We start from the raw sequence: 11,503 nt of genomic DNA, 5'->3' as shown, positions 1-11,503 counted from the left end.
GGCACGGCGGGGGGTGGGGTGGGAGCCGCTCTGGGGCACGGCGGGGGGTGGGGTGGGAGCCGCTCTGGGGCACGGCGGGGGGGTGGGGTGGGAGCCGCTCTGGGGCACGGCGGGGGGGGGGTGGGAGCCGCTCTGGGGCACGGCGGGGGGTGGGGTGGGAGCCGCTCTGGGGCACGGCGGGGGGGTGGGGTGGGAGCCGCTCTGGGGCACGGCGGGGGGTGGGGTGGGAGCCGCTCTGGGCACGGCGGGGGGTGGGGTGGGAGCCGCTTCTGGGCACGGCGGGGGGGTGGGGTGGGAGCCGCTCTGGGGCACGGCGGGGGGTGGGGTGGGAGCCGCTCTGGGCACGGCGGGGGGGTGGGGTGGGAGCCGCTCTGGGGCACGGCGGGGGGGTGGGGTGGGAGCCGCTCTGGGGCACGGCGGGGGGTGGGGTGGGAGACGCTCTGGGGCACGGCGGGGGGTGGGGTGGGAGCCGCTCTGGGGCACGGCGGGGGGTGGGGTGGGAGCCGCTCTGGGGCACGGCGGGGGGTGGGGTGGGAGCGCTCTGGGGCACGGCGGGGGGTGGGGTGGGAGCCGCTCTGGGGCACGGCGGGGGGTGGGGTGGGAGCCGCTCTGGGGCACGGCGGGGGGGTGGGGTGGGAGCCGCTCTGGGCACGGCGGGGGGTGGGGTGGGAGCCGCTCTGGGGCACGGCGGGGGGTGGGGTGGGAGCCGCTCTGGGGCACGGCGGGGGGTGGGGTGGGAGTCGCTCTGGGGCACGGCGGGGGGTGGGGTGGGAGCCGCTCTGGGCCACGGCGGGGGGTGGGGTGGGAGCCGCTCTGGGGCACGGAGGGGGGTGGGGTGGGAGCCGCTCTGGGGCACGGCGGGGGGTGGGGTGGGAGCCGCTCTGGGGCACGGCGGGGGGTGGGGTGGGAGCCGCTCTGGGCACGGCGGGGGGTGGGGTGGGAGCCGCTCTGGGGCACGGCGGGGGGTGGGGTGGGAGCCGCTCTGGGGCACGGCGGGGGGGGGGAGCCGCTCTGGGGCACGGCGGGGGGTGGGGTGGGAGCCGCTCTGGGGCACGGCGGGGGGTGGGTGGGAGCCGCTCTGGGGCACGGCGGGGTGGGGTGGGAGCCGCTCTGGGGCACGGCGGGGGGTGGGAGCGCTCTGGGGCACGGCGGGGGTGGGAGCCGCTCTGGGGCACGGGGGTGGTGGGAGCCGCTCTGGGGCACGGCGGGGGGGTGGGGAGCCGCTCTGCTGCACGGCGGGGGCGTGGGGTGGGAGCCGCTCTGGGGCACGGCGGGGAGGTGGGAGACGCTCTGGGGCACGGCGGGGGAGGTGGGAGACGCTTCTGGGGCACGGCGGGGAGGTGGGGAGACGCTCTGGGGCACGGCGGGGAGGTGGGAGACGCTCTGGGGCACGGCGGGGAGGTGGGAGACGCTCTGGGGCACGGCGGGGGGGGTGGGAGACGCTCTGGGGCACGGCGGGGGGGGTGGGAGACGCTCTGGGGCACGGCGGGGAGGTGGGAGACGCTCTGGGGCACGGCGGGGAGGTGGGAGACGCTCTGGGGCACGGCGGGGAGGTGGGAGACGCTCTGGGGCACGGCGGGGGGGGGTGGGAGAAGCTCTGGGGCACGGCGGGGGGTGGGAGAAGCTCTGGGGCCCGGCGGGGGGGTGGGAGACGCTCTGGGGCACGGCGGGGGGGATGGGAGCCACTCTGGGGCACGGCGGGGCGGGGGGAGGGAGCTGCTCTGGGGTGGGCGGGGGGTGGAAGCCGCTCCAGGGCACGGCGGGGAGGTGGGATCCGCTCTGGGGCACGGCGGGGGATCGCGGTCGCACCACGGCATGGCCGAGGGGTGGGGGGGGGAGAATATGTTCTCAGCCACGCTGAGCTGGGGAGGTTTGTGGAGGTATGGCAAGGTTGGCTGGGTGGGTGGGGAAGAGGGTGGGAGAGGAGCTGTGCCCAGCTGAAGGGGTAAGTGACTTGAGCATGGCCTCAGGTGGGGTGGAGGAGCTGATGGGGAGCCCAGGGATTTGAAAAAGGCATAAACATTTTGCAAGTAGGCTCTGAGATGATGAACATTCCACAGATTATCAACTATGATCTCACCTCCAAAAACGTGCGAGCTGGATGGATTGGCCACGCTAAATTGCCCCTTAATTGGAAAAATGATTGGGTACACTAAATTTATAAAAAAAAAACTATGATCTCACCTTTCATCCCAAACTTCTAGCTTCCCATCGTTCCTGACTGCAGTGTCGACAGCCGGGTATTCACAAACTGGAACAAAGGTGAGAAACAATCAGAGGCTGTTTCTCAGGTTACAGCCCATTCAAATCCTTCTCCTGCTCTTTTGGGTGAAATGCTACTCTTCATAAATACAAATCATATTCCCTAATCCTTTAACTGAGATGAGGATGTGAATTCATATCATTGATGCTGGCAAGTCAGAAATACTTCAACCTAACCAGACTACCCGAACACTCCCAGGACAGGTACAGCACGGGGTTAGATACAGAGTAAAGCTCCCTCTACACTGTCCCCATCAAACACTCCCAGGACAGGTACACTATGGGGTTAGATACAGAGTAAAGCTCCCTCTACACTGTCCCCATCAAACACTCCCAGGACAGGTACAGCACGGGGTTAGATACAGAGTAAAGCTCCCTCTACACTGTCCCCGTCAAACACTCCCAGGACAGGTATAGCATGGGGTTAGATACAGAGTAAAGCTCCCTCTATACTGTCCCCATCAAACACTCCCAGGACAGGTACAGCACGGGGTTAGATACAGAGTAAAGCTCCCTCTACACTGTACCCATCAAACACTCCCAGGACAGGTACAGCACGGGGTTAGATACAGAGTAAAGCTCCCTCTACACTGTCCCCATCAAACACTCCCAGGACAGGTACAGCATGGAGTTAGATACAGAGTAAAGCTCCCTCTGCACTGTCCCCATCAAACACTCCCAGGACGTGTACAACACGGCGATAGACAGAGAGTAAAGTTCCCTACGCGAGAGAGAAAGATTGCGACAAAGTCCTACATCAGAGATTAGCCTGTAAAATTAAAGTGCATGGGGTTGGGGATCAATAGAAAGCTGGTTGGCAGACAAGAAACAAAGAGTAGGAATAAACGAGTCTTTTTCCAAATGGCAGGCAGTGACGAGTGGGGTATGTGCTGAAAGTAGGAATTTTATCACTGCCACAGTTGTGTTTTTAAAGAATGCTGGTTTGAAAGGTTTTGGGAGCCAGAGGTGCGATTAAGGCATGGTAAAAAGCTGTGGCTAATGAGAGTTTTGTTTGGATTACGTGTGGAGTTAATTAGATTTCAGCTTGGTAAAATGATAATACTAATAATAATAATAACTTATTGTCACAAGTTGGCTTCAATGGAGTTACTGTGAAAAGCCCTGAGTCACCACATTCTGGCACCTGTTCGGGGAGGCCGGTACGGGAATTTAACGGGAATAGTAATTTTTTTTCCGATGGCTTTGTGTGGCCTTTAAAGATTTCCAAATCCTTCAGTTTCTCACTAATCTTTGCCACCTCGTATGCCTTTTCTTTCAAGTTGATTCCCTCCTTTATTTCCTTCAATGTCCATGGCTGATTATCCTTTTTCCTACAGTCCTTCCTTTTCACTGGTATGTACCTTTTCTGAACACTGTGAAAAATCTCTGGAAGTCCTCCACTGTTCCTCAATTGTCCCACCACAAAGGCTTTGTTCCCAATCTTCCCTAGCCAACTCCTCCCTCATCCCATTGTAGTCTCCTTTGTTTAAGCACAAGACACTGGTATTGGATTTTACCTTCTCACACTCCATCTGTATTTTAAATTCAACCTTCCTGTGATTGCTCCTTCCAAGAGGATCCCTAACTATGAGATCATTAATTATTCCTGTCTCATTACACAGGACCAGATCTCGAATAGCTTGCTCCTCATAGGTCCATTATTTACTGTTTGAGAAAACTATCGCGGATATATTATTTGAACTCCTCAAAGGCTGCCCTGACAGACCGGGTTTGACCAATCAACGTGTAGATTAAAATCCCCCATGATAATTTCTATACCATTTTTACATGCATTGTTGTTTATTGCCCACCCCACCGAGATGTCAGTTTTGGTCCCCTATAGTCTATGCTTGTCAGTGACCTTTTCTCCTCTCCATTTCTAATTTCCACCCAAATGGATTCAACCTTTTTCTCTCTAGAACCTACATCATCTCTCACTACCACCCTGATGCCATTCTTAAATATCAGTAAGGGGTACCTCCCTTACCTTCCTGCCTGTCCTTCCGAAAACTCTGATACCCCAGGACTTTTAACTCCATGTCGTGGCCATCCTGCAATCATGTCTCCTAACACCTCCATTAATATCACCTCCTGCGTTTTTCTCATTATCTGTTTTCATAACTTCTATGTAGTTGAACCCACCTTCTCATGTGCTAACCTGCTGCTTTGCTTCCCATTCACCATTGTACTTCCTGTAATGTTACCCTTCCCTTCACCCCCACTTGCTCGTTTAAAGTTGACTCTTCCATCCTGGGACAAAGGTTCTGACTATCCACTCTGTCCATGGCCCTCATAATCTTGTAGACTTCTATCATGTCGCCCCTCAACCTCCGTCGTTCCAGAGAGAACAAACAGAGTTCATCCAACCTCTCCTCATAGCCAATGCCCTCCATACCAGGCAACATCCTGGAAAACCTCTTCTGCACCCTCTCTAAATCCGGCACATCCTTCTGGTAAGTGTGCCGACCAGAACTGAACACTTTATTCCAAGTGTGGCCTAACTAAGGTTCTATAAAGCTGCAACATTATTTGCCAATTCTTATACTCAATACCCCGGCCAATGAAGGCAAGCATGCCGCATACCTTCTCCACCTGCATTGCTACTTTCAGTGACCTGTGTACCTGTACACCCAGATACCTCTCTCTGTCAATATTCTAAGGGTTCTGCCATTTACTGTATATTTCCCACCAGTATATTAGACCTTCCAATTGCCTCACATTTGTACAAATAAAACTCCATCTGCCATCTCTCCGCCCAAGTCTCCAACCGATCTATATCCTGCTGTAGCCTCTGACAGTCCTCATCGCTATCTGCAATTCCACCAACCTTTGTGTCATCCACAAACCAGTTACATTTTTCTCACAGCTCTCCAGTCAGAAACGCACCCTTCCACTGCTACCTTGTCTTCGGTGAACAAGCCAGTTCTGTATCCATCGTGCCAGCTCACCTCTGATCCCGTGTCCTTCACCTTCTGTACTAGTCTGCCTTGAGGGACCTTGTCAAAGGCCTTACTGATGTCCATGTAGACAACATCCACTGCCCTTCCTTCACCAATCAATCTACTGAGGCAAAAAAAATGTATTTCCTATCCACCCTATGAATGCCCCTCAATTTTAATACACTTCAATCTGGTCCCCCCCTCAGCCTTCAAGGCAATCAGCCTAACCAACCTCTCTTGATAGCTGAAATGCTCCAGCCCAGACATCACCCTGGTGAATCTCCTCTGCACCCTTTCTAGCTCGAGCTGTGGCCTAAGCAGCGTTTTATACAACACCAACATAATCTCCCTGCTCTTACATTCTGTGCCTTGGCTCATAATGGAAGTATCCCACATGCCTTCTTACCCACCATAGCTACCTGTCCTGCTGCTTTCCATGATCTATGGGCATGCACCGCAAGCTCCCTCTGGTCCTCTGCACTTCCGAGCATCCTACCGCTCATCATGCATTCCCCTTGACTCGCTAGTCCTCCCAGAATACATTACCTCACACTTTTCAGGGTTAAATTCTATTTGCCACTGTTCTGCCCATCTGACCATCCCGTCTATATCGTCCTGTACCTCCTCATTACTTACAAAGATTACCTCTTATTCTTTAATAGGTAAAGGCCCAACATCTTCAACCTGCCCTTGTAAGATACATCCCTCATCCCAGGAGTAAGTTGTGAATCCTTTCTGACTGCATCTAACACAATTATATATATTTTTCCAAATGAGACCTAATGTGTACTGTGGTTTCATCAAGGCCCTGTACAGATGCAATAAAATGTCCCTCCTTTTATATTCCATTCCCTTGCAATAAACACTAGCATTCCCTTTGCCTTCTAATCAATGCTTTACCTGAAAACTATCTTGTGATTGATGTACCGGGACATCCAGATCCCTCTGTACCTCAGAATTCTGCAATCTCTCTCCATTAAAATAACATTGCTGATTTTCCATTCTTCCTGCCAAAGTTAACAGGTTGGCCCACGTTATATTCCATCTGCCAAATGTTTGCCCACTCACTCAACCCGTCTATGCCCCCATGCAGACACACAGCCTCCTCTAGACAAGTTATTTTCCTCCCTACCTTGGTGCCAAATTTAGCTACCAAACATCACGTATGTAGTAAACAGTTGAGACCCTTTGACATTTCCTGCGACACTCCATTTGACACAGCTGAAAAAGACCCATTCTTATCCTAACGTTTTTTTGATTCTTGCTGACCAACCAATTCTTTATCCATTCCAAAATGTCACCCCATCCATCACGCAAACTTATCTTTTACATGACACCTTAGCAAATGCCTTCTGGAAATCCAGGTATACCACATGTACAAGTTCCCCTTTATCCACCTTGCTTGTGACTTTACCAAAAAACCTCTAATAAGTTAGTTAAACACAATTTCCCTTTTGCAGAATTCATGCCGGCTCTGTCCATATCCTGCTATGATCTCCTTAATAATGGATTCCAGCAATTTCCCCATGGCAGATGATAGGCTAACTCCTTCCTTTCTGAAATACAGGTGTTACATTATCTATTTTCCAATGCACTGGGACCCTTCCAGCAGCCAAGGAATTTGGAAGATTATTAGCAATACAGCAGCACGGTAGCACAGTGGATAGCACTGTGGCTTCACAGCGCCAGGGTCCCAGGTTCGATTCCCCACTGGGTCACTGTCTGTGCGGAATCTGCATGTTCTCCCAGTGTCTGCGTGGGTGTCCTCCGGGTGCTCCGGTTTCCTCCCACAGTCCAAAGACGTGCAGGTTAGGTGGATTGGCCGTGATCAATTGCCCTTAGTGTCCAAAAAGGTTAGGAGGGGTTATTGGGTTATAGGGATAGGGTGGAAGTGAGGGCTTAAGTGGGTCGGTGCAGACTCGATGGGCTGAATGGCCTCCTTCTGCAATGTATGTTCTATGTATCAATTGGGGCAGCAGGGTAGCATGGTGGTTAGCACAAATGCTTCACAGCTCCAGGGTCCCAGGTTCGATTCCCGGCTGGGTCACTGTCTGTGTGGAGTCTGCACGTCCTCCCCCTGTGTGCGTGGGTTCCCTCCGGGTGCTCCGGTTTCCTCCCACAGTCCAAAGATGTGCGGGTTAGGTGGATTGGCCATGCTAAATTGCCCGTAGTGTCCTAATAAAAGTAAGGTTAAGGGGGGGTTGTTGGGTTGCGGGTATGGGGTGGATACGTGGGTTTGAGTGGGGTGATCATGGCTCGGCACAACATTGAGGGCCGAAGGGCCTGTTCTGTGCTGTACTGTTCTATGTTCTATGTTCTAATGCATATGTTATCTCTGTAGGCATTTCTTCTAAGGCCCTAGGATGCAGGCTATCTGGTCCGGTGACTTGTCGGCCTTCACCTTGAATAGTTTCCCCACAACATTTACCCTGTTCCTCCCTCCTGTTCATCTCTTGAGTTTCAAGAACCTTTGGAAAGTTTCCAAGTCTTCTGCAGTGAAGACAAGACACAAAATACCTGCTTAATACTTCGGCCATTTCCTTGCTTTCCCCAAACTCACTTAGCAGAGGACCAACACTAGGGCAGCATGGTAGCGCAGTGGGTTAGCCCTGCAGCCTCACGGCGCCGAGATCCCAGCTTCGATCCCGGCTCTAGGTCACTGTCCGTGTGGAGTTTGCACATTCTCCCGTGTTAGCGTGGGTTTCGCCCCCACAACCCAAAGATGTGCAGAGTAGTTGGATTGGCGACGCTAAATTGCCCCTTATTGGAAAAAATGAATTGGGTACTCTAAATTTATTTTTAAAATCAGAGGACCAACACTTTTCCTCTTCAAATACTTATCGAAATTCTTACAATCTGCTTTTATATTATTAGAGAGCTTTCTCTCATACTCTTCTTTCTCCCTTCTGACCTGCTCGTAAACTTTGCACTTGTACATTTCTACAACATGCCTTTCAATTTGACACTATGCTTTACTAATTTTTAGCCCTGGACGATGCACCCTTCTCAAATAGTCTTTCTTTCTCACTAGGATAATTCTGTGCCGAGTTATTAAATATCTCCTGATCATTTCTACTGTCTTAACTTTTGACCCAGTTTTTCAGTTCACATTCACTACATCTACTTACCTTTGTTCCAGTTTAAAACATTAATCTTAGACTCACACTTTGCTCCTTCAAACACAAGGTGAAATTCTATCATGTTATGATGGCTGTTGCCTACAGGCTCCTTTGCAATGAGGTTGTTGATTAATCCTGTCTCTAATCATGACTAATTCCAGAATAGCCTGCTCCTTGGTTGGCTCCAGAACATACTGCTCGAAGAGAATTCCCTAAATATACGCCCATGAACTCATATTCCATATCTTTGCCAATCTGATTTGCCTAATCTGCGAGTAGATTAAAGTTACCCACAATTATTGCCGTACCTTTCTTACACATTCCATTTTCCCCTCCTTGTATACCCTTCCCATACCGTGTAACTATTCCCACAGGTAAACTCCTGCCGTTGCTATTTCTTATCTCTATCCAAATTCAACATTTTGCTCTTTGAGGCCAAGGTGTTCTCTCACCACTGTGCTAATGACATCCTTAATTGAAAAAGCTATCAGGTCAGACACGTACATTTCTGTAGAAGGGCCAGGTAGACTAGAAACATTAACTCTACTGCTCTCTCCACAAGTGCTGCCAGACCTGCTGAGATTGTCCAGCATTTATTTTATTTTAAATATATATATATATATATATATATTTCTATTTGTCTCAACCATTCAGCCATTTTGTTATGAATGTTACACACATTCAAACACCGAGCCTTTAACTTTGTCTTTTCGGCATGTTTGCACTCTGCAGCAGTATATACTGGTGCACCCTTTTGTTTGCAATCTCTGCATCTTCCTGTCACACTCTGGTTAAAAATCACAGCTCTGCTCTATTACCTCACACAATCCCTACAGCTCAGGAGGCGGCCATTCGGCCCATCTAGTCTACAACGGTCCTTGGAAAGAGCACCTCATCTCACCCCACACCTCCACCCTGTCCCCATAACCCAGTAACCCCGCCTAAGCGAGCACTTTTCCAGGAGACTCATCCGGAGTGAGACTCATACAGAGTGGGGATTGAAACTTGGTAATTTGGTGCAGTGAGGTAAATCAGCAAAGGTAAGTGGAAAATCTAATTCTGCTGTTTTTCAGTTAAAAGTGCAGTGTGGAGCTTAGTGTCTGATTGGTTGAAGCTGCCCCCACCCTAATTGCTGAGAGGCAGTTATCTGTCAATCACCTGAGGCATGTTGAGGCCTGTTTAGGGGCACATTGTATTATTCTCTTTGAAGTTAAGGTTTTTTTTTGAGTCATCGGTTAGCTGAGGTCTGTATAAAAGACAGACAGAGAGCGCACGCAGTAAGCGAGCACTTTTCCAGGAGACTCATCCGGAGTGAGACTCATACAGAGTGGGGATTGAAACTTGGTAATTTGGTGCAGTGAGGTAAATCGGTGCAGAGTGTGAGGAGGTGCTTTTTAACCCTGGTAAGTGACTGGTAAGTAGTCTCTCTTTTTCTTTTCATTGTCTAATTTATTTATTTTTATTTTGAAATTCTAGTTGTTTAAGTTTACCAAGGGTTTAAGACATGGCAGGAGATCCCAGACCCGTGTCATGCTCCTCGTGTGCGATGTGGGAGCTCAGGGACACGTCCACTGTCCCTGGCTCCTTCACGTGCAAGAAGTGTGTTCAGTTGCAGCTCTTGTTAGACCACTTGACGGCTCTGGAGCTGCGGATGGACTCACTTTGGAGCATCCGCGATGCTGAGGAGGTCGTGGATAGCACGTTTAGCGAGTTGGTCACACCGCAGGTGAAGGTTACTGAGGGAGATAGAAAATGGGTGACCAAAAGAAAGAGCAAGAGTAGGAAGGCAGTGCAGGTGTCCCCTGCGGTCATCTCCCTGCAAAACAGATATACCGCTTTGGATACTGTTGAGGAAGATGGCTCACCAGGGGAAGGCAGCAGCAGCCAGGTTCATGGCACCGTGGCTGGCTCTGCTGCACAGCAGGGCAGGAAGAAAAATGGCAGGGCTATAGTGATAGGGGACTCGATCGTAAGGGGAATAGACAGGCGGTTCTGTGGACGCAATCGAGACTCCAGGATGGTATGTTGCCTCCCTGGTGCAAGGGTCAAGGATGTCACGGAGCGGCTGCAGGACATTCTTGGGGGGGGGGGGGGGGGGGGGGGTGAACAGCCAGCTGTCGTAGTGCACATAGGCACCAACGATATAGGTAAAAAACGGGATGAGGTCCTACAAGCGGAATTCAGGGAGTTAGGAGTTAAACTAAAAAGTAGGACCTCAAAGGTAGTAATCTCAGGATTGCTACCAGTGCCACAAGCTAGTCAGAGTAGAAATGTCAGGATAGATAGGATGAATGCGTGGCTTGAGAGATGGTGCAAGAGGGAGGGATTCAAATTCCTGGGGCATTGGGACCGGTTCTGGGGGAGGTGGGACCAGTACAAACCGGACGGTCTGCACTTGGGCAGGACTGGAACCGATGTCCTAGGGGGGGTGTTTTTTAGAGCTGTTGGGGAGGGTTTAAACTAATGTGGCAGGGGGATGGGAACCAATGCTGGAAGTTGGAAGGTAGTAAAACAGGGACAGAAACAAAAGGAAGTAAGGGGAAAAGTGCAAGGCAGAGAAGACATAGTCAGAAATCCATAAGGGCGACAGTACAAGGTACAGTGACTGAGGGGAGCACAGTGAATAGGCCCAGTAATAACAAAAGGAATAAAACTGGAGATGTTAAGATTCAAAACAGAGGTAAAAAAAACAACATAAGTGTACTTTACCTGAATGCTCGTAGTATTCGGAATAAAGTAAATGAGTTGGTGGCACAAATCATCGTAAATGACTATGATTTAGTGGCCATTACTGAAACATGGTTAAAGGATGGTCACGACTGGGAGTTAAATATCCGAGGGTATCAAACTATTCGAAAGGACAGAGTGGATGGTAAGGGAGGTGGTGTTGCTCTGTTATTTAAGGATGACATCCGGGCAATAGTAAGGGATGACATCGGTGCTATGGAGGATAAGGTTGAATCCATTTGGGTGGAAATCAGGAATAGTAAGGCGAAAAAGTCACTGATAGGAGTAGTCTATCGGCCACCAAATAGTAACGAGATGGTGGGGCAGGCAATAAACAAAGAAATAACTGATGCATGTAGAAATGGTACAGCAGTTATCATGGGGGATTTTAATCTACATGTCGATTGGTTTAACCAGGTCGGTCAAGGCAACCGTGAGGAGGAGTTTATAGAATGT

The 11,503-nt window shown here is 51.2% G+C and overlaps 1 protein-coding gene across 1 annotated transcript in view; it reads right to left on the bottom strand.

The window, feature by feature from the left end:
• The window catches only part of LOC119967984 (zinc finger protein 692-like), a 96,058-nt gene that overhangs the window by 64,336 nt on the left and 20,219 nt on the right, over nt 1-11,503 (bottom strand). Inside the window, exons 5-6 of the mRNA XM_038801084.1 lie at nt 2,185-2,251; nt 1,955-2,037 (exon numbers count right to left, since the gene is read on the bottom strand). Of these exons, the coding sequence (XP_038657012.1) occupies nt 1,955-2,037; nt 2,185-2,251 (150 nt within the window). The remainder of the gene's footprint in view (nt 1-1,954; nt 2,038-2,184; nt 2,252-11,503) is intronic.

This window comes from Scyliorhinus canicula, chromosome 6 (genome assembly GCF_902713615.1).
Source record: "Scyliorhinus canicula chromosome 6, sScyCan1.1, whole genome shotgun sequence".
NCBI lineage: Eukaryota > Metazoa > Chordata > Chondrichthyes > Carcharhiniformes > Scyliorhinidae > Scyliorhinus > Scyliorhinus canicula.
Note: the sequence above shows the minus strand (reverse complement) of the source record. Positions and strands in the feature narration are given on the sequence as shown.